The 26,924-nt window shown below is 42.1% G+C and overlaps 1 protein-coding gene across 8 annotated transcripts in view; it reads right to left on the bottom strand.

Moving 5' to 3' along the window:
• Positions 1–26,924, bottom strand: part of EIF4ENIF1 (eukaryotic translation initiation factor 4E nuclear import factor 1) — a 39,096-nt gene that overhangs the window by 10,331 nt on the left and 1,841 nt on the right. For all 8 annotated transcript variants that reach the window (XM_043901276.1, XM_043901275.1, XM_043901282.1 and 5 more), the window contains exons 3-10: positions 14,878–14,951; positions 12,770–12,897; positions 11,484–11,770; positions 11,030–11,231; positions 7,434–7,609; positions 2,780–2,915; positions 2,367–2,546; positions 1,507–1,739 (exon numbers count right to left, since the gene is read on the bottom strand). In XM_043901276.1, coding sequence (XP_043757211.1) covers positions 1,507–1,739; positions 2,367–2,546; positions 2,780–2,915; positions 7,434–7,609; positions 11,030–11,231; positions 11,484–11,770; positions 12,770–12,897; positions 14,878–14,951 — 1,416 coding nt within the window. The remainder of the gene's footprint in view (positions 1–1,506; positions 1,740–2,366; positions 2,547–2,779; positions 2,916–7,433; positions 7,610–11,029; positions 11,232–11,483; positions 11,771–12,769; positions 12,898–14,877; positions 14,952–26,924) is intronic.

The following is a 26,924-nucleotide window of genomic DNA, read 5'->3' as shown; positions in this document are numbered from 1 at the left end:
TCAAAAGCATCATAAGGTAAACAGTTGAACAACCCCGCCCTCCGCCCCCCACCCCCACTCCCATTTCTTTACTTACACTAAAAGAAGCTATTTACAAGATTTGACCCACACTGCTGTAGTCAGCACCTAATCACCAAGACATAAAGGTAGCAAGAAAGCAGAACAGGACCGTTTACAGCCAAGTAATCTGGTTCTCATTTGAAAGCATTTACATATAATAGTTCCTTGCATGGAAATTATTTAAAGCAGCTTACAAGGAACATTCCCCTGTAACTGGCATGGTGTGGTCAGATACACAGGAATAACTCTACCTATCTGAGATGTCTCCTTCTGGAGGTAGAGAGTCAGGTAGGTAGGCCAGGAACAATGGTATCTCTGTTAGGATTTATCACTAACAGCGAGTCAGATTCAAAACATCAAAAATCAGCTGTTCTCCCTTGGTACAAGGCACAATGAAACAGATGCTTCCCCCATGGTTAACCAGTAGTTCCCAGACAGGAAGGTGTCAAGAAAAACAAGAGGCAAACCTCAATTTGGTAAATTTGCGATAACTCAGCAACTAGAGTAAGTCTATGTTTTTTTTTTTAATTAATATTATTCGATTTACTCTGTAATCATCAAGGGTTAGCAATAGTAACACATAGACTGTGGCTGAGAGGCACACTCTAAATGTGTTATGAGGAAGACCAGTATGGGCTACACACCTGCATTTACTGACATACAATCACCTTGTAACCCAACTTTAAGCCTAAAGGTATTTTATAAGTTTGGAGTCATAGCTTTTTCTATTAGTAAAAGCAGAATGCAATTGTCCTGAAAAATCCATCTTAGATACTATACAAATGCCATGTATATCTGTCAACTACCTAATCAAAAAAGAAGTAATCCCAGGTATCTGGGAGTAATTAGAAGTTGTGAAAAGATTTTACTATAAAAATATGGTAAATTATTTTAACTTAAGTAGCTGATTAAGGGCTTCCCTGGTGGTTCAATGGTAAAGAATCCTCCTGCCAATGCAGGAGATGTGGGTTCCATCCCTGGGTAGGGAAGATCTCTGAAGAAGGAATGGCAACCCACTCCAGTATTCTTGCTGGGAGATCCCATGGACAAAGGAGCCTGGTGGACTGTAGTTCGTGGGGTTGCAAAAGAGTCAGACATGACTTAGCGACTAAACAACAGCAGCTGAATAAACAGAAAACTTTCTCTAGAGTTCATCCCAAAAGGTATTTTTTACAACATTTTTTTTTAAGCACTGAATTGCAAGTTATATCTGAATCTATTAATTTCTATACTGTCATGCAGAATACATACAGATAATCCTGCTTTTTTCAAGTAACAAACAGTATAGTGGTAATTAGAGAACACACAAAAGCATCGAGGATCAAATGACTACTAAAGAATTTCCAGCTTACTCAGAATACCTTTTTAAAAATCCATTTATTGGATGGGAAGTGGAATAAAAAGAGAGAAAAGCAGAAAAGGCTGGGGTTTGTGCCAAATACTTACACTGACTTTAGGCTGAGAAGGCAAAGTCCCACTTGCCTTCATGGTGCTCACTAGCTTGTTGAACGCAGTCATATCTCCGTCTTTTTTGAGCTGTCTATTGCTGGTCACAGTACTCAGGGTCTCCTCTAAATGTTCTGCCATAAAGGGAGTCGAATTCTTCACTTGCTGGTCAACCTTCAAGCCCTTGAGCCCTGCTTCCACCTCCTCCACGGAAAGCACAACCCCTGAATGTGCTGAAAGGTTGAGAAAGTCTACGTTAAGCCAAGCAAAGGAATATGTAGTAGGAATTCTCTTTGTACTCTGTGGTGGATAAGGTGAAAATGATTTATTTCACAGTTGAGTGAAGTTGTCAGGAAAGACTGTACCAAAAACAGACAAACTGAAGGCTCTGAGACCCTGCGGGAGGATGTCTATTACAAAGAGTCTTCTGGAGACTCGTTATGAGGGACAGGAATCCCAGACGGCCCAACGAGGACAGGAGTGCTGCCTGCACGATGGTTATTCTGCCGTGAAGGCTGCATGTTCAGGGCTCATAACCTAAGCAAGAACATGGCAGACCGGGGCAGAGGTGTGAGCAGCTGCCAAGTTACGCTCAGGAGGACTAAATACGCTGGAGGGTTATACTCAGGCTCCAGGTGAGCAGGACTTAGAAGAAAGGTTCTTGCCACAGAGTTCATGACCTGCTGATCTGGTAGATTCTCAAAAGAGGTGGTACTGTTTGATTAAAAAGTGTTTTTGAAGAACATTAAACAAAACCGACTTTTGATGAAATAGCAGTCGGTTAGAACAGATTCAGCCTTAATTAAGACTGAGCATCCAAATGTTTCAAATACCTAAAACAGACTCTAACAGACACTTACAGCTCTCTTTAAGCTTTTCTTTATTTGCAGAAAGGCTGGAAAGGAGAGGTTTTAAATCCACTTTGGCTTTCTGTAGCATTTCTAGAATATCCACTTTAGTTTCGGCATGGTCTTCTAATGGTATAGGAGCAAAATAATTCCCCGAGTTCTGTCCAGGAGAGAGGATGGCTTGTTCCAGACCTAATATGGCAAGTTATATATGTATAATTAATTGGTCCTCAATAAAGCACAGAAACACATTTTCAACAGTATTAAAAGGACACAAATTGAAGGATATTTTTCAGTATCGAAGGATATTTTTCAGTATCCAGAAACCCATGAATGCTAATGGACCCTTGACTAATGAAGATGAAATGAACCATATCAAGGAAAGCTCAAGTCTATGTCCAGGGCAGAGTATGAAGCAACTGTACCTGCAAGTCTCTCCAGTTCTTCATGAGGTGTTGACCCAAGGCTGCTGGATCGGCTTCCTGATCGGCTTGGGTTAGAGAACCACCTACTGAACCGACTGGCAGAGACGGAACCTTCTCCCAAAACATCTTCTATCATCTAAAGGGAGAAATGAAAGAAGCTAAGGTAACAGTTTCCAGGTGAAAAGGACAAGAAGGTTCAAATTTTAAGAAAGGGCCACTTACTTTGAAACTTCCTTTGATGCTGCTGACCTGAAGGCAAACACCCTCAGAACTTAGGATTTTGAACATCTTTAACTTTTCTTCCCCTTCTGGATCGTTTCTGAGTAACCCAAACTTGGGCATAACCATGTACTCTACTCTAAGCATATAAAGCAAAACCTCTGTGCCACAGAAAGTATTCTGATTGTCTATCATTTGCCTCATTAGAAAATCCATGAATGTTCTGAGAGCAGTTTCAAAATCCAAATCAGTACCAAAGTAAAGCATTCCGCTGCCAAGCTGATGAGTGGCCTTCAACTAAGCATCAGGTGTGGAGAGCTGATGAAAGAAAACCCTTGCTTCAAACTTCAACATCCTCAAGGTTGTAATGAACACCGTGAAATCCAATGCTGCTAATTCCAGAACCCAAAAGCTAAAAAGTAGAGCTCATATCTCCAAGTCAAAGTTTAGGAAGTGTCAAAATGTGAAAGACGAACTTTTAAATGATCTCTAATGTCTGTTTGAACTTCATGGAAAGTTTCAGGTGTTTGTTTTCTTTTAAATCTGACCTCCATAGTTGTTGGTTTAATAAGAGCAATTAAATGATGCATTATGATCAGAAATAATTTTTCAACAGTGTTTCATAACAGTAATTTCTATTACCAGTCCTTGAAAACTAGATTTAAGCATTTTTTGGAAAGAAATTTTCAGTTGTACCCTATTACAAATCTAATTAAATACCCAAATTGATCTTTATGCAGTGCTCTGATCAATATGTAGAAAAGATAAGATAAAGCAAATATCAATCCAAAAATGAGGCCCATCCTTGACAATAAGGCATAAACAGCAAACAGGTTTTTCCCCCAAGACTTGTACATATATGACGGAGTTAAGGACTTTGTTTTATCTGAAATCTAGAACTCATACTTCTGTCTTCGCAGGTATTGTACAGCAGATTCAATCACATTCCACTTGTAAACGCTCACATCTTGAATAATGCTGACTCTCAAGTGCACCAATTTACAATCAATAAATTTTAAGATAAGCATTATAAAGTGATGTTTCACTGTGAAAAATTGGGAATGGTACCCAAAACACAACCGCCTTGGTGAAAAGTGGTTATTTTTAAAAGTAAAAGCTACAGCTATTTAAAATATTTTAATTTTGGAAAGAGTTTGAAATTTTACAAATAGCAAAAATAGCTTTGTACTGTACTTTGTTTTTATTTCCTCTGATCATACTGTATAGGAGAAAAGCCAGAAGATACACAGGAGGAACATGAAAAAGTAAAGAAAGTGAATATAAAGTATCTGGATGTTTTCTAAGGATTTGACAGTAAGTGTTGAGAAACTCATTTCCATATTTTGATCAGTGACCAACTTTCTTAGAGAAGCTAAATTTTATTATAGCTAAAACATACGTAGAAACAAAGTCGCTTTTATACATGTTTACTGGAAATGCCAATTTTAAGAACTGAAGCATTTTAAAGCCAAAAAGAATCCTAAGAGTCAATCGTGTCAGTCATTTTTACCACAGAGCCAGCTGGGATGTTCCAATGCTCAGCTGAATGCTGCTACATCCCACAGCCTCCTCTAGTCAAGAAGAGGGGGCTGTGAACTGCAGTCTGGTATGTTTCAGCTGCTCCTTCTAGACATTTTTAATAGCATTTTTAAGGTAACCCATACGACTGCTAGTTTGGTCTGTGGAAGGTTGTTTAGACTGCTCATATCCTAGGATTCATATTATTCTGATACAGATACTGTGAAATAGTTTTGCTCTTTGACAATCACTAGCTTTTACTGATCAATGCTTTTCTTACTTCCCACTTTCATGGAAACGTCTATATTTTTGTATTTGATTCATTCTAGTTTGATTTTTCTTTGGATTTCTAATGAATGCATTTAAGGCTACCTGTTTTCTTCTTAGCATACTTTTGATTACACCACCAAGGTTTTTCTTTGTCATGTTCCTGTTCATCACTAAGTGATTTAGGATTTCTGTTCTGATTTCCTTTTCCTTCATTTGACATAGTGCTATGTACCTGTTATGTGTTAGGCTCTGTGGTAAGAGGTGCATATCTAAAATCAACTTATTTTTAATTATTTATTTGACTGAAATTATTTGCACGTGTGATCCAAATTTTCATTTTGTACAGATTTTTGTTGCTGTCAGCTTCTAATGTATTGTAATGCTAGTAAATATAACTTACAAATAGAGGTGCAATTCTGTTTATGCCAATTAATACCCAACATTTATGGGGCCTACTAAGTGCCAGGTACTATCTCAAACATTTATATCATTTGTCAGTTGATATTCAAACATTATATTGCCCTTATTTTCTCCAACTGATTGGTCATTTTCTGAGAATTATGAGTCTAGTTGCTTATACAGCACAAACAGAACATCTCTTTTTACTGATCCCAGCTTTGCTTTTAAGCGAACCTATTGTAGAATATATACCTTAGTGAGTAGTACCTCCATGAAAAACCTAGAGAGAATTCCTAGCCTAGGTTCCTATTCAGAATTAACCAAGTTTTGGTTGAGGGTGAGGGCTAAAGGATAAGATGGTGCTCAGTTTCCATTCCTCCCTTTTGTATTTTAGAGGCAGTGTAGTTGTGGGGAATTTGGACTAAAGAACTTTTAACTGAAAGTACAAACACTAGAATTCAGTTTCCGCTACTTACTAGCTATGTGACTTCAGGCAAGTTATTTACCTCTCTCTGTGCCTGCTTCCTCATCTACAAAATGGAAACCGTTGTAATCCAACTTACAAGGTTTTTCTGGGGATTAAATGACTTGTTGAATATAGAGCCTGAAACAGTCGGCACGGTATGCTTGTTACCTATCATGAAAAGTTTGGCTTTGAATTCTTTCTCTGTCAAGGCACACAGATAAGTTTCACAGGTGCTCACATTGGGAGCCAAGTACAGGCCTCTAAATTTTGACCTTTAGCTATGAAAACTTTTTATAATAAGATTCCCATCTGTCTTCTAAGAGAATGCAAAAAAAAAAAAAAGTCACTAAACACAGTGGGAGTAAAAATAAAAAATTACTGTCCCCTAAGAATTTGAAAAGACCACTTGGTTTTACATCAGGTGAATTAAACTCACATCTGGGTGCAGCCCTTCTGCTCACAGTGAGCCAAGGGACTACTAGCCAGCTCACTGTCAGCAAGATGTCAGACTAGGAGGCCAACAGTTATAACTGTGCCAGAACTCCAGGGGCAAAGCAGGCAGCTGCCAGTTGTTTGCAGCCACCCTCCACCTGCTCCCGACCAGCACTGTGGACAAGTGTGGTCTTGGGCCAGGCTGGTCCACAATAAGGGAAGTTCAGAGTTGCAGTAAATGCTTAGAAACTTTGTAGCAATCCGGCATTGCTGAGATATTTTTACTTTATACTAAAGCATTGGTCCTGCATGGATTGGAAATAAAATCCGGTCCTCAACATAGAGAATTTAAGCTCCACTGCCCTAGCACTCACCTGTGACCCTATACCTGTGAGTGCTATGCAGTGTCTGCTCACCTATTCTGGGCGACCATCTTTTAGGGTAGCAGGCAAATGACTAAGGAGACAGGACAATACTGCCTGCTTGGTCATGCCCAGTTTTGTCCACTCATGTAATAATCGACCAGGAAGCAGTTACAGTTGAGGAGTCGAGTTAAGTTAAAGTCTGTGAACCAATGATTCTAAAGGACTGACCAAACTTACTAGCTGTATTTTATGTCCTATAAATGATGTCTAAGATGTACAGACGCTTTTGGTCAAATGGCTTTAAAAATTCTATCTCATCAGTCCTATGCACTGTTTCAATAACTACAGAGTTCTAAGGGCATAGGTCACAATTTTATATTTTCTCTGAAAATTTGATGAGGCATTGCTAATCCCTAAGTGGTCAAAGGGGACGGGGCAAGGGCAGGGACGAATTGCAGATTTGGGATATCTTATTGTTTCTGCTTTAAAAGTTGAGAAAGATTAGACCTCAACAATCTAACAGCAACAGTGATGGTGTCCCACATTCCTTTCCACAAAAGGTTTTCAGAACCATCACATCACACAGTACCACCTAACCAGCTTTACCTGAGGAATGCAGATCAGTGTGGTACTGACCACCAGTTATAAAACTCCACCTCCACAGTATGTTTTTACAACAAACACTGAACTATTTAAAAACAGAAGCAATGTTCTTAAACCTGTGAAGAATTCTTAGTCCAATGCTAACATCCTGGAAAAAGAGTTAACTGGTACAGAATCCTCACTCAATCATTTCTACTTAGCCTCTCAAAACAAAGCCAACAAAAATTCAAATAATATTTAAGAATAAAAGTCAAAAAAACTCCCAATCATCTAGCTTGTTAAACAAAAGTTTCTTAAATAGAATCTTAAAAGACTCAGGTCAAATTTAACCCCAATTGGCTGCTCCAATTGTGATTAATTATAAGCATGCTGCTACACTCACCGAAGCCAAGCATGGCACCTTATCAAGGTTAAAGAACTCATTAAAGTCAAATTCTCCTGGGGACTGCTCAGGCAAGACGGCCTCCCTTGGCACTTCCTGATCAGCAGCGGGCTCCTGTTCGAGGATGACCTCCACCTCATCCTCTTCAGCCACTCCTCCATTGCACTCGACTATGCCTGAAAGCAAAACCGGACAAAGACAGTCTGATCAAGCACACTGCTCCAGAGGTATCCGGTGGCCTCAGCACTATCACGAATGCAAAGAGCTGCGGGTGACTTTAAAAGCAGACTTCCTGTGCGGGTGTAGCGCTTGCCACATATGGCTCCTACAGGAGCCAGTGGAGGAGAAAGCCCGAGTACCAAGCCACAACACCAACTTGACTCAGCAGGGGCTATGTTACGGTCCCTCCTCTGCCCCGTCTTCAAGTTCTCCATGATGCAGTGGATCTTCTTCTAATTTTCTTTTTAAAAGGACACTCTTTGAGCATATCTTATAAGAATGGAACCAAATTAACTTGGCTCTGCTTTCACCCATGCACCTGCATTAACACTTTAAGTCAGAGTAGTTATGTGAAACCTAGTCCAAGGGCAATTTTCACTTGCCCACTGACTGTAGTTCATCTTTCAAGGTAAAATTCAAATGTCACCTTCACTGGGAAGTATGTCCTGCCTACTCAGTTTTACCCTACCAGAAAATTAATCACCGCCTTCTCTACAATGTTTGTGTTCTCTCTCAGAGTACATATCACACTATATTAACAGTCTGATGAGACTCATCAGCTTTGCCTTACTGTGCAGTGCCTGGTACATGTAAAACTCAGTTATGTCCAGTTGTTAGGATGGGAAGATAAGGGAAGCTAACATCTTAGTTTTAGCCAGAGGATGGGCATAAAGCAAAATCCTTCAGATAAAAACAACCCCACTCTTTTTTTTTTCTTTTAAAGTAAGTGCACTGAGAGATATAGGAAACTCGACTTTTTAATCTGAAGAACAGAGCTCCCAAAGCCCTTCCCCTACAAAAGCACCTGTGGAAGAGCTGCTTATGGTTTCAAGATCACAGCAGATACGAAGTCCTCCTAGGGGAAAAAAAAGAGTGCCAAAGCCTGGACCCATCCCTTCTCCAAAGGCCCCAACAGGCCTACAGTCTGGTTATCACTCAGACAGGATATTCTAGACCAAGAGAGGCTACGTGCTATCATCTGCTTTGGTTCCATCAACACTTCAAAAAGCTAGACAGCAAGGCAGGGGACTACAGCAACTGAAAGGTGAGTTGACCTGCTCACCCAGATCTTGATACCATCAGGTGGCGGAAACCTCAGCCGGGGGTGGTGGGGGTGGGGCAGCAGTGCTCCTCCACAGCGTGCTCTGTGCCGTGCCCGACGGCAGCACTGGCCCTCTGCAGAGGTGCCGGCCCCCTCAGGGCCCCGGGCCTTCTGAGGGCCTAAGGCCCCAGCGAGACAGCGTTGATGTGCCTCGGACAAGGCAGTGGGTCAGCGCACACGTACTGCCAGCCAGCAGAGGCTGACTGGCATTTAACTAAAACTACTACCTTGGTGGAGGTATTTTCCTCATTTTACAGACAAACCAAACCCTAGAAAAGGCAAACAACAGCCTAATCAGTGCCAAGTCTGTGTCCTTTTCCACTAAAGCAGTGCTTCTAACTCATTGAACCCACTGGAACCTGTCTGCCTACTTCACCATGAGAGCCAGCAGAGTCTGAAATTAGTTCAAATGCTCACAAAAAAGCTTTAATGATTCTCCTGTTCTTCTGTGTGGAGATGAGAACATCTCTTAACAGATGAATGGCTTTTGCAAGCAGCAAAAGTGCCCTGTGTGTAAGTTTATGCCAGCTTGAGAGCAAACTTGGTCTAACAACTGACAGTGGGTAGGAATATGCTCTAGCAGACAAACACAACTGGCCATTTATTATGATAGTCTCCAAAGCCAGGGACCCAGGAAAGATAACTAAAGATTAAGTTTTATCGTATTTCAGAATGAACATATACTTTTCTTTTTTTGGCCTTGCAGTGCAGCATGTGGGATTATCTTAGTTCCCTGACCAGGGATCAAACCCATGCCCCTACAGTGGAAGTATGGAGGAGTCTTAACCACTGGGCAGCCAGGGAAGTACAGAATGAATACAAATTTTTCATTAGAACACAAATTAAAATTTTCTATCAATGGAGGGCTTTAACCATTTCCTCCTTCCAGATAATTTTGTTTTTAAGTGCAATACATATTCAAACTTTCATTCGTCACAACATATGCAATACCTAGCACTGGGCCCTATATACTAGGTGCTCAACACACACTGTGTTAAAACCACGCAGGCAAAGAACACGTCTGTTTTGTTGATGGCTGTACTCCTAGCACCGTGATGTGCCTGCCAAGAACTCGACGTACCGAGTTCAATGGAAAGCTAAAATACACACATAAATGGGCTCAAAGGCACTCGTCAGCCCTCCCCGTCCTTTCATTCTTGCAGCCAAGAGACAACTAGAGGATGTATTCATCTTAAAGACAGTCCCTAGGGTAATTAACCAATGGGGGTGACAGCCAGGACCCCTGGATTCTACTTGAGGCTCTGCCATTAAACCCATGGGGCGGGTCCCCGTTGTCACCTCTTTCCAGGCCTGTCTCTTTTTGCATCTGTGAGGTGAGGAGGTGACACTGCTGATATATTTTGCTACTTTTGGTTCCTTCCTTGTTGATACAGGAATGGCTGAAATTCATATTTCATCTCAGTTAAGAAAAAGATGGGCTTTTTCTCACCAGAAGCCTGATCTTTACAATTAGGTGAACAGATCACACTTGGTGGTGTTGCCTTTGCCTAACTGAGACAAGACAAAGGCATCTCTCAAAGGCAGTTTAACTGCAAAGTCTCTCAAGTTGCCCACTTGCCTCTTCACTGCTTCCTCCCAAGACCACCAGTCTGGTCACTGCCCTGAACATGACTATGAGCCCCCACCCTGCAGCAGGCATCCCTCACACTTCAGCTCTAGCTTCTTCAGTTTAGCCAGGGAGGTGCCTGAAAAAGTGAGTCTGGGAGAAGTCAAGTGACAGCTGACTAGGAAGGCCTACCACCATGGTGAGGGAGGTGGGCTCAGAAGCACAAGCATCTTGCTCAACTTCACTACTCACTTCCTCAGCGTCCACGGACAAGTCACAGGAGCCACCCATGTCTCCATTTGCTCATCTGTAAGATGGGTACAACAGTATCTACCTCACAGGGTTGTTAGAAGTAGGATTATACAGACAAAGTGCTTATCGCATGTCCAGTATACACGTGCTCAGTAAACCAGACCCCTCGTTATTTCTGTCACATACTCTTACCTCTGGGGGGCCCTTTCGTGTACACAGTGCTCTTACTGGGCAGGGGGAGACTGTTCTGTTTAGCACTGCAGGCAGGACGCAAGTTGAGGAGACGTGCAGCCTAAACACAGTGAACTCACGCATAGGAAGCAGTTTCACCATTAAAAACTTGCCACTTCTAAGCTTGCTTGCCACTGCTGTCTATCTCTAAGTGTACAATTAAGCCAACTATAAACATGTCTCATTTCAGAACAGTGAGCTTTCCCTCCCAAAGGTTTTGCTGACCTTCCTTCACAGAGGCTGTTCGTCGCCTTGTTCTTTTTCTCCCCTTATGGTCTTCTTCCAGTATCTTATCATCAAAGCCAGTCAGCTCAATGGTTTCAGACTGACTCGTGGGTCCAGCTGAGAACCATTCTGGTTCTTCTTCTGTGTAGGAATCGTTTCTTCTACGCTCACCAAAGACACGCTTACTATCCACAAACTCCCTCTGGAAAAGTACACAACGCAAAATAAAGAGTAAGATTCTAGTCAAGGCATTCTACCTCAGTCCAAGTCCTGATGAATTAAGTGATGCTCGGCAGTGTGATGAAGATGCTCTGTGGTGGACTGACGCTGCTCCCCACCCAGCTCTCGGCGCCTTCCTCTGGACTAAGAATGGGACATGCTCAAGGAGCATCACAGACTAAACTGGTATAAATGAAGTGCATACACAAGGTGCCAGAGGATCGAGGAGACAAACCCTGAAACGCTTGTCCTTGTAGTCCCTCTCGCGGTCTCTATCTCTCAAGTCTCGCAGGTCCTTCTCGCTAAGACGGTGATCCTTCTCAAAGGTCCGAGCAGAGATGATCCTCCCGCTGCCGATCCTGCGTCCGCCAAGCAGGCGGAGCCCGTCGCCGTCTTTCTCCAGCGGGCTTCCTGAGCGCCGGGAGCTGACGGCAGCCGTCACGTGGCAGCCCCCTCCAAAGCTGCGTCTCTGTGGGCTGAGAACAACATCTAAGTCATCTTCCTTCACACGCTCTCGTGGATCTGCAAAGATGCCAGAAAGAGAGAGTCAGGTGAACCAGCAGGGGTAGTTCTCCTCCCTGGGGGGGGTGTCCGTGACTGGTGGCCACTGGGGTCCTGAGAAAGAGTCACCACTGAAACAGCCAGAGAGTTCACATATTTAACAAAGGTTAGGCCTTCTGCTTCATCTCTCTGGAGGAAGAAATGTCAATAACTTTCCATGATTAATCTCCACAGTCCTTTTGTTTTAACTAAATTCTTTTTTTTTGGTTGTACAGCATGGTATGCAGGATCTTAGTCCCGGTGTGTGTGTTCAGTCGTTCAGTGGTGTCCAACTCTTTGTGACCCCCTGGACCGTAGCCTGCCAGGCTTCTCTGTCCATGGGATTTCCCGGACCAGGGATCAAACATGCACCCCCTGCAGGGGAAACGCAGAGTGTTAACCACTGGACTGCCAGGCAAGTCCCCTGACTAAATTCTTATAAACTATAGTAGGTGTCATTATTTCAAACAGTAGCTACTTTAAAAGTTAAAGTCTCTCTTCAACAAATGGTATTGAACAGCTGACCATCCATATGCCAAAAAAGCCTTATCTTCACATTGCTATCACATACAAAAATTAATTCAAAGTGGATCACAGATATAAATGTGATCCTTAAAACTATAAAGCTTCTAGAAGAAAATAAGAAGGAAATCTATGACAGTGGGTTTAGACAGTTTTCTTAGGCATTGACACCAAAAGCACGATCTACTTTAATAAATGATAAACTGAGTTTGATCAAAATCTAGAACTTCTGCTCTTTTAAAGTTACTGTTCAGAGAAGACAAAAGCAAATCTACTCACCATGGCCACACAGCAGGGCTATGATTTTACTTGCCAGGTAATCATAAATGAACTGTTAAGTCAGTTTTCTGATAATGGTACTTTCTCCCAACGCCCAAAACTCTCACAGCTACGAATGAAGCCAGAAGCAAAGGGCACTGCCTCTGAAATCGCTGCTCCCACCTCTTGGAGACTGCTTACCTACTATCCTGCGCACGAGGGAAGGCCGGTCCGTGTCCAGCTCTTTCTTCAGGCTTTCCACCGGTGAGCTCCGCCCTGAAGCTGGGTAGAGGGAGGCGTGCCACTTCTCAGGGTCCCAGACACCATCACTGCAAGTCAAAGGGCACCATGGTCAGCTGCCGCGCCACAAACTACACAGGTAGTCTAGCTTCTACCACTGCAGGTGACAGGTCATGGAAACCCCTTTCCAATAGGAAACTTCATGGTGGCCATCAGAATGGTTCCCTCTTTCAAAATAAAAACAACTAACAAATTCTGCAGTACTTTGCTACTGTTCATGTAATAGCAATAGTCACTTGAAAAGTAGTGGTCTGAGAGTGGGTGTATCTACCCCTGTCTATACAAAGAAATGCTCCCTAAATACTGATTACTCAGTTTACTGAAGATCAGTACAGGGAGGGAAAGCTCCTTAACCCTCTCACTAGAAGCAGCTCCTGGAACACTTGGTATACATTCTCCCAGAGTTTCTATGCACAGTCTTGGGTTTTCCCTTGAAGGTGTGTAGTCTAGGTCTGATATTGTTACTCCCATGCTAATGATGGGGTGGCAGGTGTTGCCATGTGCAGAGCAAAAGCTCTGGAGCCTAATGATCTGGTACCAAACTCCAGCTCTGCCACCACTGACTGGGACCTCTGGACCCCTTACTGAGCTATGTCCTTCAGCCTTGTGCAAAAAGGACTCCCCGCCCCCAGGTCAGACCAGGCTGTGCTGCACACTAGCACCGCACCCTGCATTTGTCCTTCAGAGCCTGTGATGGCGGTCATGACCAGCTCTCAGGAGTATCTGTATCCTTGCACAGACCCACAGTCCGGGATGATGGTGTGGCAGCTGGCAGCACCTGACACACAGTACTTGCCACACAGCAGGCAGCAATGCAACATTTCTTCAGTAAGTCAGTGAGCCGCTAGGTCTCAAACTCCTCATAATAAAGGATCACTTGGAGTGTAAGAACCCAATAAATCTTACTTGTCTGAGAGAAGAGAAATAGCAGAATGAGAAGCCCTTTCCTCTGTCTCTTATTTTCATTATCATCAATATTATTAGGCACAATGTCTCCACTTCAGGATTAAAGTGAGTACGTATGCCCATGATAAATTTATTTTATGCCAAGGAATAGCTGTAACAAGAAAATTCAATTTGAGGCATAAAAAAACCTTTACAGCTTTAATGAAGGAAAAAAAACCCAAAAAACAAAAAACCCAAAACTCCAGCTAATCTGAGACTCAGCAAAAAATACTAACCAGTTGGAAAAGCCATTATTCAAGGATCACCCTTACCAGGGGTAAGTGGTGTGAAGTCCAGATTCAGCAACCCTATGAACCGTCCATATACAAAATTTTTAAAAAAGCATGTCCTATTTTACCAAACACTTAAACACTTTATATTCTTTGAAAAAAATGTGGGCCAATATGAAGTATTTACCTTGATATTTAAGTGACCTTAGAGTCTTAAGATAACCATAAGAAATGCAACGTAAGGTTATTGTAAGAGACTTTCAGACCACTGTTAGCTATGGCCTTCTCAAACCAAAGCTTTCTACTTCTTTTGAGGGAGCCCAAGATGCAAAAGGACTAATCTGATTGGCCTAATGGTTCTCCTGTTTGGTGGGGAGGGGGCTGATAAAAGGCTCAGAGTTCTGCTGATCATCCTACCCGAGGCAGGCCCTTGAAGAAGAACCCTCAAAAGCATGTGCAAAAAATCACTGGTAGAGAGAAAAGGCCCTGACTGGGACTCCTGTGCTCAAGTCAACTCTGCTTTGTGACTGTGTGCCTCTGACCAAGTCATCTTCTAGTGTTCGTTTCATCACCATTTAGTTGAAAGGGAACTGGTTCAGTTGCCCCTGGAGTTCTCTGCAGCTTATATCTCTGAATTTTAGCTAATCAATAATGAAGCTGATGAAGAAGACAGTGCAGTGAGATGCCACTTATGTTCAAGCTTACTTGCAATGTATTCGTGTGGAAACCCAATGTCATTACCCCTGAAATCTCCCCACTTGTTAATTCTAGCAAAACAATACAACTCTTAATTTACTAATCTGGTATAACAAGAAGCTGACCCCCCATAAATACCTGTCGTATTTCTCAGAGAGGCACGAAGGCCTCTGTTTGGAATGAGGGCGTTCTTTAATATCCAAGAGCTCCTCCTAGAAAGAGAAATCATATGGTGATTTTGAACAATATTTCTTGGGTCACATATTTTCAACTTACTTTTGTTATCAGTAACTGAGTGTCTACATTAAGCAGTTCACACAGTTCTTATTTATTTACACCCTGGCTTACTCCTGAAAGGACAAAGTCGGCTCAAGGTTCTCAACAGCCGCTCAGGCATAATTGACAAACAATGTAAGTGATCAGTTTATTGCTAAAACACACTCTCTCATAAACTTCCATCCAATGATATACCCTACACACTGAACGCTGAGAAGGCGTGGCAGCTCAGGCTTATAGACAACGTTCCGCTAACTGACTCGTCTCAAACGCGTCAGAATCCAGCTTACAAGGGGACAGATTTTCTTTTCATTGAATAGTGAAATTGCAAGGGGAAAAAAAGCATCCCAAACACCCATATACCATTTATCTGGTGTACGTGTCCTTAACATTCACAATCCCTCTCCTTAACTATTTTGATGCTCAAACTGAGAGCCTCTTCAAACTGGCTCCTGTATCCTTTTGACACACCCCATCATTTACCATTTTTATTTATTTATTTAACCGTGATGCCTGCCATGCAGGATCTTAATTCCCCAACCAAGGATCAAACCTGCACCCCCTGTAGTAGAAGCACAGAGTCTTAACCACTGGACTACCAGGCAAGTCCCCCATTATTTTTTAAAAAGCACACTTTTACTTTCTGCATTACATGTACCCATCCTGTCCTAGTCTTAAGAGTCAGCCATTTCTCTGAGAAATCCAAGTTCCTTTAAGTGAGAATGGTGTAAGAATTTGAGGTTTGGTAACTTGGTATCCTTATTTGCTTCCAAGTATGTTATATACCTGGAAAATGAGAAAAGAAGAGAAGCTAAAGGGAAAGGAGAAAAGGAAAGATATACCCATTTGAATGCAGACTTCCAAAGAATAGCAAGGAGAGATAAGAAAACCTTCCTCAGTGGTCAATGCAAAGAAATAAAGGAAAACAATAGAATGGGAAAAACTAGAGATCTCTTCAAGAAAATTAGATATACCAAGGGAACATTTCATGCAAAGATGGGCTCAGTAAAGGACAGAAATGGTATAGACCTAACAGAAACAGAAGATATTAAGAAAAGGTGGCACGAATACACAGAATAACTATACAAAAAAGATCTTCATGACCCAGATAACCACGATGGTGTGATCCCTCAGCTAGAGCCAGACATCCTGGAGTCCAAAGTCAAGTGGGCCTTAGGAATTATCACTATGAACAAAGCTAGTGGAGGTGATGGAATTCCAGCTGAGCTATTTCAAATCCTAAAAGATGATGCTGTTTAAGTGCTGCACTCAAATATGCCAGCAAATCTGGAAAACTCAGCAGTGGCCACAGGACTGGAAAAGATCAGTTTTCATTCTAATCCCAAAGAAAGGCAATGTCAAAGAATGTTCAAACTACTGCACAATTGCACTCATCTCACACGCTAACCAAGTAATGCTCAAAATTCTCCAAGCCAGGCTTCAACAGTACATGAACCGAGAACTTTCAGATGTTCAAGCTGCATTTAGAAAAGGCAGAGGAATCAGAGATCAAATTGCCAACATCTGCTGGATCTAGAAAAAGCAAGAGAGTTCCAGAAAAACATCTACTTCTGCTTCACTGACTATGCCAAAGCCTTTGACTGTGTGGATCACAACAAAATTTGGAAAATTCTTAAAGAGATGGGAATACTAGACCACCTTACTTGCCTCCTGAGAAATCTGTATGCAGGTCAAGAAGCAACAGTTAGAACCGGACATGGAACAACAGACTGGTTCCAAATTGGAAAAGAAGTACGTCAAGGCTGTCTACTGTCACCCTGCTTATTTAACTCATATGCAGAGTACATCATGTGAAATGCCAGGCTGGATGAAGCACAAGCTGGAATCAAGACTGCTGGAAGAAATATCAATAACCTCAGATATGCAGATAACACCACTCTTATGGCAGAAAGTGAAAAGGAACTGAAGAGCTTCTTGATGAAGATGAAAGAACAGAGTGAAAAAGCTTGCTTAAAATTCAACATTCACTAAAGTAAAATTATGGCATCTGGTCCCATCACTTCATGGCAAATAGATGAGGAAACAATGGAAACAGTCACAGACTTTATTATCTTGGGCTTCAAAGTCACTGCAGATGGTGACTGCAGCCATGAAATTCAAAGACGCTTGCTCCTTGGAAGGAAAGCTATGATGAACCTAGACACCATATTAAAAAGCAGAGACATTATTTTGCCAACAAAGGTCCATCCAGTCAAAGCTATGGTTTTTCCAATAGTCATGTATGGATGTGAGAGCTGGACCATAAATAAAGCTGAGTGCGAAAAAATTGATGCTTTTGCACTGTGGTGCTGGAGAAGACTCTTGGGAGTCCCTTGGATGGCAAGAAGATCCAACCAGTCCATCCTAAAGCAAATCAGTCCTGAATATTCATTGGAAGGACTGATGTGGAAGCTGAAGCTCCAATACTTTGGCCACCTGATGCGAAGAACTGACTCACTGGAAAAGACCCTGATGCTGGGAAAGATTGAAGGCAGGAGGAGAAGGTGATGACAGAGGATGAGATGGTTGGATGGCATCACCGACTCTACTGACATGAGTTTGAGTAGGCTCCAGGAGTTGGTGATGGACAGGGAGGCCTGGCGTGCTGCGGTCCACAGGGTTGCAAAGAGTCAGACACGACTGAGAGACTGAACCGATGTCATACACACACACACACACCTGCTCATATAGATGCATATACACAAAACCATTGCCTCCTTTTTATATAAACATTTTCACAGTAAACTAAAAATAGCAATTCCCAAATGTTCAGTACCAGTAAAATGCTACAACTGCTTTGCAAAAACGCACATAGCACTGTGCCAGGGCCTCTCCAACACTGTAGTCACAGACCTCAGCCCAGAACACTTGCTGCTTGTCTGATCACCGCTTCCCCTATCTTGGGGTGAACATGGAGGGACAGAGTTACTCTCCAGTCTTTGGGAATCACTGCATAGAAGCATGCCATGAAATCAGCCAGTGTCATCAGACACCTGAGGCACCTAAATGTTTTCTCCATGATAGCAAAATGCCTGAGAATAAGACATTTTAGTTTTAATACCAGGATATCAATCAGGTGTCCACATTTATTTATGATTCACTTATGATTTGTGTCTTATTAACTGGGTAGAAATACCTAGAAAAATTGGGAATGTTGAGATAAACAGAATCCCAAATATAAGAAAATGTCTAGAGGCTACTAAAAATTCTGAAAAACACTGTCAAAGCGCTGACATACCACCTGCAAACTGTCAGTAGGGAGTGGAGTCCAGTGAAATCTGTGTGGTGAACAACGTCAGACAGGCAGGAGTGACACAGCTTGGTGGTGAGGGGTGGGGTGGATGGACCAACAGTAGTTACAAGGACAGAAGATATAACAACACAGAAATCCTAAGAACAGGAGGGCTTAAAAAACATTTCCCAGTAAAAACAGGAAGGACCGTGCAATATAGGAAATACTTCTACATACACTGCAGGAAAAAACACTGCAGTCTTCTGCTATTTGAAGCAGCCCAAAGATGAGTACACACCCCTGACTTCACCATTCACAAATCCAATATTAAACTAAGAACCCCAGGATACTATTAAAACAAGGGCAATATAACTTCATCCTTAAATAGGTATATTCTCAATATACAAAGTTTCTAAACAGTGTGGCTCTGAAATGTTTTAACTCCAAATAACAGGGAGCCCAAGTGATAGGTGTTCTCTATTATTACTATAGCTGTTGCTGAAATGAGATACCACTTCATGTCTACCAGGACTGCTGTTTAAAAAAAAAGAAAAGAAAAGAAAATAGTATTGACAAGGATGTAGAGAAACTGGAACCCTCTATCACTGCTGATTGGAATGAAAATTGTGCAGTTATTGTGGAAAATGGTGGCAGTTCCTCAGAAAGTTAAACACATGACCTAGCAATTCCCCTCCTAGTTACATACCAAAGAGAACTGAAAAATTATAAACCTATACAATGCAGTAGTTAGCAATGCAACAGAGTAAGTCCTAATACAATATGAGCCTTGAAAACACTATGTTAAGTGAAAGAAGTCAGACACAAGAGGCCACATATTGTGTGATTCTCTCTATATGCAACTTTCAAAATGGGTATATCCACAGAATGAGAAAGTAGGTTAATGGTTGCCAGGGGCTGGGGGAAGGGAACTATGGGGGGTGACTGCTAGTGGGTAGTGTTTGCGGAGATGAAAACAGTCTCAAATTAGATAGTAGTGATGGCTGTACAACTTTTCGAATTTACTAAAAACCACTAAATGGTACATTTTATTTTTTTTTTTAATGTTTTATTTATTGGACACACCACATGTGGGATCTTAGTTCCCCAACCAGGGATCAAACCCATGCTCCCTCCATTGGGAGCTCAGAGTCTTAACCACTGGACCACCAGGAAAGTCCCTAAATGGTACATTTTAAAAGAGGTGAATTAAAAAAAAATAAAAATAAAAATAAAAGAGGTGAATTTTATGTATGTGAATTCTATGTATGTGAATTCTATCTCAACAACAAAAAAATTTTAAACAAACTAAGAGGTTCAGTTACCAAAGGTTAATGTTTTGTTTACTTTCTCCTTTTACAGATATATCACTTTAATTACAGATTAATCAACACCAACGACTCTCAGATACAGAAAAAAGGCTCAGATTGGTAAAAATGTTTTACCTTTCTCTCCCATATTATTCCAGTTTTCTCTGTTGACTATATGCTTGGCATGTACTAGGTGTGACAGCTCAAGTGACCACAAACTTGACAGGCATGTAAGAGCACGAAGGGGAGTTACATGCACAAAGTTACGGGCACGAAGGTTGGTGCAAGTGGGCACCAACCATGCCAACAGCAACATCTGTGCCAGGGTATGCCTCTGACCAAATGCAATGGCCAAAACACAGCCCACCTGTCTACAGAGGATAAAGAGTCATTTACTTTATTAATAGGCCAAGAACTGGGAAAACAAAACAATACTTGGATTGTAATAATTGCTGGAAATAACATCTTTCCATAACATCTTTAAACATCTAGGTCAAACTATACACTGTTCTTGAGATTAGGGCTTCTAAAACCAGTTTCACAGCATCAAGGAAACCACATATGAACACATTTGTGCAATTTCTGCAATAAGGGTTCATCTCCAATGGCGATCCAAAGACCTCTACTGGACCCTAAGAGGTTAAGAAGTAGCACTTTAAACCAATCACGTTTCTCAAAATGTGGCCCAACGTCCACCCCAACATTTGGAGAAAAGTGAGATCCTCTTCATGGGGTTTAGAGAGTTAAACCTGTTACCTTCAGCAATGTCTCAGGTTGCTTAAGATGGTTTCCCAGCCTGAGAGGATCCTCCACATAAGTGGGGAGGAGAGAAGCCATTAGCTAGGTCGATACAAAGTCTGCTCTTTCATAACTGTCCACAGAACACGTCCTGTGTGCGGGCTTAGTGGCAAGCACAGGCAGAGGACTGCGGTCCCTGGCCCCACTGCTCTCCAGTCTCTCAAGAGACATCTTGAACTTGCCATCATAGGGGTTCTTAACAGCAGTTATTCATGGAAAGGAATCTCTTTGGGGTACTTTTCAAAGAAAACCTTCAAGTTTGGCGAAAAACAGAATACTTCAGAGTGCTCATTTTGAACTGAGTATGTTCCTTCCCTATGAGTACTTCAGGAGGGAACGGGAGATTACCCTTTTGTAGAGTTCTGACAACCTACAGAAACTTGCATCATGGACAGATTTACTGAAACTATCATCTGGTCAAGAGAAGAGTTATTTTTTTGCATAAGAGTTACTTTTTTGCATAAGTGGCTAAAACCTGATTGGGCAAGAATAAGCTGCTAATTCCCTAAGAGTCCCACACCCATAGAAGTGTAAACATATTTTCTTAGGTTTAGCAGCCTTCCTTAAAGAAAGTGTATCAAGCTTTCCCAAACAATCTGGGAACTACTAACATGGACACCCACTTTAAGCGATCAGAATTAAAGTAGAAAGCAAATGATCTAAGTCCAAAGCAATAGCTGAACCCTTATACAGTTTCTGCAGAAATCCTATGCATTCTGTTGACAATCTGATATAGAATTTCACACAAGTCACTTAGAGAGATGTTCTTTACTTCTGTGAGCTGAGTTTAATTCATGAGTAAGATGTCCATTTTTGGCGGGTGTGTGTGTGTGTGTGTGCGCGCGCGCTGTGCCCTGTGGCATCAGGCATCCTAGTTTCCCAACCAGGGATCATATCATATCCGTGCCCCCGGTCATCATATCCGTGCCCCTGGTATTGAGATGAGGGGTTTTAACCACTGGACTGCCAGGGAAGTCCCCAAAGCCCAATTTTTTATGATTACCTTGGATATTTCTATTTCACTGTTAGTTGTCCAAGCACCCTGGAAGTGATCCAGTACCTCACCTGTGTGCCTGCTCTTCCTGAAGAGGGCAGATGTCCCTGGAACAGCATTTGGGCTGGGTCCCCCTTTGACCTCCTCTCCTGGTCCCCACCCTCCACACGCCCACTAACTTTGGGCTTGGCCCATGAGGCTCTCAGATGGTTCCCGACTGACCTGATATCTCAATCTATGAGTCACATGACTTTTCTGAAAGGCTTAGAAAGCTTTTAAAAATAGCAATGGGGTAATGGCATCCATAGATGACAGCCAGGCAATGGTAAATGACCAACACAGGGTGTGTGGGATTCACTTCCGCATCCCCCACTCATGAAGTTTGCTGAAGGGGCACCGTTCAGAGCAGTTCTTACAAGCAGGTCAGGGTTCAAACTAGATCCTGTAGGGTCCTGCAGGACGCAGCACCTGGATTCAGCCCGAGCCTCTAATGGTGGCTGATCTGATGCACACACTTTCTTCTATTGAAAGAATTCATGTGAAGATAAGAAAATGGAAATAGGGACAAAAAGAAAAAGGAGAGCCTGCTTTTTCTGTTGATCTGGCCAACACAATAAAAATAAACCTTGGCTTTTAAACGTGTTTATACAGCTCATAAAAGCAATGTAAAACATGAAGTAAGCAGGTAAATAAGTACAGAAGAAACAAAAATCATTTTTAGGTTAGAAGCACTATATCTGCAATACTGCTTTATGGTTTCATATTAAAATGGAGGTGGTTACTGTGACATATGGAAAGTAAGCCTGTTGATCTAAAGTCGGTATCTGAAGAAGCTACACCTTTCAGTACTTCCCCCTACCCTTATTATGTCATAAGCTGTTTCTAACACTTATTGTGTGTCAGGCACTTTTCTAAGCACTTGACATCCATTTTCTCATTTATCCTCCACAAAAATCCTATGGGGTAGACACTATTCTATCTGCATTTCACTGAGGACAAGGACGGGAGGCAGGGCGCTAGGAACGTGACTGAAGGCAACACAGGTTAGGCAAGTGGGGATCCCACACCAGGCAGCGGGTCTCGGCGGCTCCTCATCCTCCCACTGCTTCTCCTGGAGGGTGGAGGAGGGGACCCGGCCCCTCCAGCAGCTCTGTCGCTCAGGGCTGGGGTGGTCTCTGTCCACTGAGGCCACGAGGAGCCCTGGACACACTGCCCCCTCCCTGGGCAGGGCTCCCCAAGGCCAGCTCCTCTCGGAGCACCTTTCCTGAACCACAGGCCCTGCCCACAAACGTCTGTCCCAAGCTCCCACTGTGAAGTGACTGGCTCCTTATCTAGCTAGAAGTTCCCACCATGAGCAAGGAGAGGATGCCCAAGGGGGCAGGGGACCCTGAATCCCACCTTCTCCAGATGATCCAGAACTGGAACAGGTAGGAAAGAGCACTAGCAAGACACAATCTGCAGTGCTATCAGTCAGCCCCCTCTAAGAACTTCCAGTTAGGTTTTCTGGACAGCAGAAACTTTAACATGGTATCGTATTTTTCATACCGTAATTCTGCCTTCCCCAATATAAACAAGCACCCCTATTTCTATACTAGCTTAAAAGTTTGTAGCTTAGTGCCTGAAATGCCACCTATTAACTCAATTCATGAGGCACTCGTGAAGTTATCCAACGAGATCTTGATATAGCAAAAACTTGACTATCTGACTACTGATTTCAACCTAGACTTTAAATCAAAGGGTATTCTCAAAGGCTTGACTTCAGGGCTCACAACTGATTCTAAGAAGGCCAGAATGATTACTCAAAGCAGTCCACTTAGTTGCTTGTCTGTTTTCTTAATGATTTTCCCTGGCAGTCAGCACTTTCATTGCTGGGGCCCACCCAGGTTCAATCCCTGGTTGGGAAACTAATATCCTGCAAGCCGTGCAGCGTGGCAAAACACACACACAGAGAAACAAACAGAACAAAACGTAAAGCAAAGACATCAACATGGCTGTACCATTGTAACCAACTGCCCATCAGCCACAAATCAGGGTGGTTTCCTTTAAAGACCCTTACACTGACTAAATGGTGCCAATTTATACCTAGTCAAGGCAATGAAGAGCACACAGGTAACTCAGATAATCCAACACTTATTTTTCAGGTGGGTAGATTTAACATGCATGCTTAACATTGGTCAGTATCAAGGTGAATATTCTAAATGTCCTCTGCTTTTATTCCCTGTCCAACTGGCAGGTGACAGCATTCATTAAGGAGTCTGTAGCAAGGTACAAGAGCAAAACAGGAAAATTACCAAGCAGGTAATACTCTGTGATCTAAGAGAATCAGTTTTCTTACCTGAAGGAAACAAAGACAACCAAGGATCTGAACAGTGAGATAGTCCCAAGCATTTCTATTTTGTATTTCAGGCAAAAGATGCTATCACTAATTGAAGAGCAGGTACTACATCTCAAGAACTGGTAAAAGAGGACCTCTGAAGAAGGTAAGAAGCAATTCAATGAGTCCCCAACTTTTTCCACTTGTAAGCCTCACTACCTCCTGTTTTCTAAACTAATGGTTCTCAAACCTGAATCTGAGTCAGAATTCTCTGAATTGCTTGTTATTCAGCCAGAGATGGCTGGCCCTACCCCTAGAGTTTGATTCAATGCCTATGAGATGGGGCCCGAGATTTTCTATTTCTAACAGTTTACCAGATGATACTAAACCATGGCTTCCCTGGTGGCTCAGAATCTGCCTACAATGCAGGAGACCTAGGTTCAATCCCTGGATTGGGAAGATTCCCTGGAGAAGGAAATGGCTACCCACTCCATTATTCTTGCCTGGAGAATTCCATAGAGGAGCCTGGCAGGCTAAATTCCATGGGGTGGCAGTCAGACATGACTGAGCAGCTAACACTTTTACTTTTCACTAAATGTTATTTCAAGCAACACACTTTGAGAACCACTGTCTAAACCATTTTAAATCCATGACTTTTGATGTGGGATCCTACTCTGTAACTTCCCAAAGTCCTTAAACATAATGCACTCACTCAAAAAAAAAAAAAAAGCACCATTGGACTTCCCTGGTGGTTCAGTGGCTAAGACTCTCTGCTTCCAATGCAGGGGGCCCGGGTTCAAACCCTGGTCAGGGAACAAGATCCCATGTGCTGTAACTAAGTCTCTGTAACTAAGACCTCATGCAGTCAAATAAATAAATAAATATAAAAAAAAAAAAAAAAAAAAAAAGCACCATTAAAATACTACCAAATCATAGCTTCTGATCTCAGAAAAATGCCAATGTGGCAAAATGGACCTGAGTAGGTTTACACATTAAGGGCTCAAAACCCTCAAAATAGCAAGTGATATAATAAGTCTACTTATAACCATCCAAATTAATAATCACTGAGGCTTAGGAGGAGGCCTGAAAATTCCCAGTGTGACTCTTACATGAGTTCCTGAGACATTCATGGAAGCACAACATACACTAACTGAACCCTGAGGAGTAACTATGCACCTGAGCTCCTTGGCAACATCAACACCATATTTCAAGTTCCCCATGGAAGACGAAAGCCTTGTTACTCAAAGCATGGTCAGTGGACCAGCAGAATGAGCCCCACCTGAGAGTTGGTTAAAAAGTCTCATTGAAAGAGTTGGTTAAAGAGAGGCAGAAACATCACTAAATGCTTTATTTACTCCAACAGTTTGGTCCCAATAAGTAGATAGGGAGGAGGATGGCTTAAATATCATTCCAGGAGTAGAATCAACAGACCATTTACTATAGTGCTAAGAACACAGAACTGTTTTAAACTTCCTTCGAAAGGAAAAAGGCTTAGTTTGCTTCAAATCCCACATAAAATTACCAGAGTATTGAGAAATGTATATGAAAGCACTAACCTAATACCCCAACACTACCCATTCGTGACCCTAAAACTCTGTGTGTCTGTGCTCAGTCCTGTCCAACTCTTTGCAGCCCCATGGACCACAAAGCCTGCCAGGCTCCTCTGCCCATAGAATTTTCCAGGCAAGAATACTGGAGTGGGGTGCCATTTCCTACTCCAGGGATTGAACACGTGTCTCTCGTGTCTTCTGCAGTGGCAGGCAAATACTTTACCACCAGCGCCACCTGGAAGCCCCTATAATTGTCATTAACTAAAAACTCTTAAACAAGGTGGAAAGTACAACTATTTCTAACTAGACTGGGTAGAGACCACTGAATCTAAACTTAACTGTCATTAACCGAAAAAATTTCTTGAAGGCACATTTATCTAACTGAGGCAGAATTCTGAGGCTAGATTGTCAAATACAGGCAATACTGAGCTTCTTAATCTTCACTGTAGACATACATAAGTTCTACACTAAGAGAAATTAATAGTATCTTAATATTATTATAATTAATAACATCTTCCTAAAAATGACTTATTCATAAAGATGGATATACTTTAAAAAGTGAAATATACATCTTACCCTCTAATCAGGGTGTGAAAGTGATTCAACAGCCTCTGTGCCTGGACTGTACAACATCATGTACCAGTCAGAACTTTTACTCAAAAAGTACTGGGAGACCTGAATTCACAAGAATTTATAAAAGCATTTTCCTTTCTTTTAATAAGCCTTTCTCCATTCAGATTTCACTTGTCAACATTTTAGGTAATGAATTTAAGTTGTGAAATACTACTCAAGCACTCTCAGGTTTGAGACAAACTACATTTGGGAAGACCAAACCTGAATGAAGAACTGCTTTATATCGCTGCATATTCTGTTATGCCAAAACAGATTGGGTTAAGATAGAAATTGACCAAAAACCTTTTACAAGTGGAAACACTCTTGTCCTCAAAAAATTTTTTATGCTAAAAATGAATATTATGAACTCCAATAATATTGGGTATTTTATCAAGTAATTAAAGTACCCAATGTTATTGGAGTAATATTTATTTTTAGTAAGAATCAAAATTAGCTAGTTAAAAGTAGCAGAAGCATCAGTACACACACAGCTAGTTAAAAGCAGTGGCATCAGTGCACAGACAAGTCCCGAATTTAAAACACTAACCATTCAGCATCCTGGGAAGCCTGGGACAACAACCACATGAGAGTCCTTGATTGGGCTCATACAAGGGAAGTAACAGATACAAGGCCCAACTGGGGCATAACCCTTCCCACCAACAGTCCCAAGCACATTTTATGTACTACAGCCCAACACATTTCAGGGAACTAGGAAGGAATTCAATGCTGTCATCAACTGCTTCAGAAATGGTCAGTAGCCCATAAGACAGTGAAGCAATAGCTTCAATAAACACATGACCTTGAGGCGATTCCTCCCCCAACCCCAGGAAAAGCAGGTATCTAAAGGAGTTGAAATCACCACAAGTCTTCAGCTAAGGGAAATATGATTAAAGTCTTACTTTCTTGAGTCCATATCCATTTTATAACAGCACATAAAAAGAATTTAAAAGTCTGGTTAGGCAAGCACACCAAAGAGTACTCCTGTGAGTTCACCTCTCAAGGAAACATCAGCACAGAGGACACCGATTTCTGCAAGGCATCCCAGAGCTGCAATCCTCCCTCTGCGGGCTCTAAGTCAGCAGTAACACGCCAGTGACACAGC

The sequence above is a fragment of the Cervus elaphus genome, chromosome 5, assembly GCF_910594005.1.
Source record: "Cervus elaphus chromosome 5, mCerEla1.1, whole genome shotgun sequence".
Taxonomy (NCBI): domain Eukaryota; kingdom Metazoa; phylum Chordata; class Mammalia; order Artiodactyla; family Cervidae; genus Cervus; species Cervus elaphus.
The sequence above is the reverse complement of the archived record's forward strand: the minus strand, read 5'-3'. Positions and strand labels throughout refer to the sequence as shown.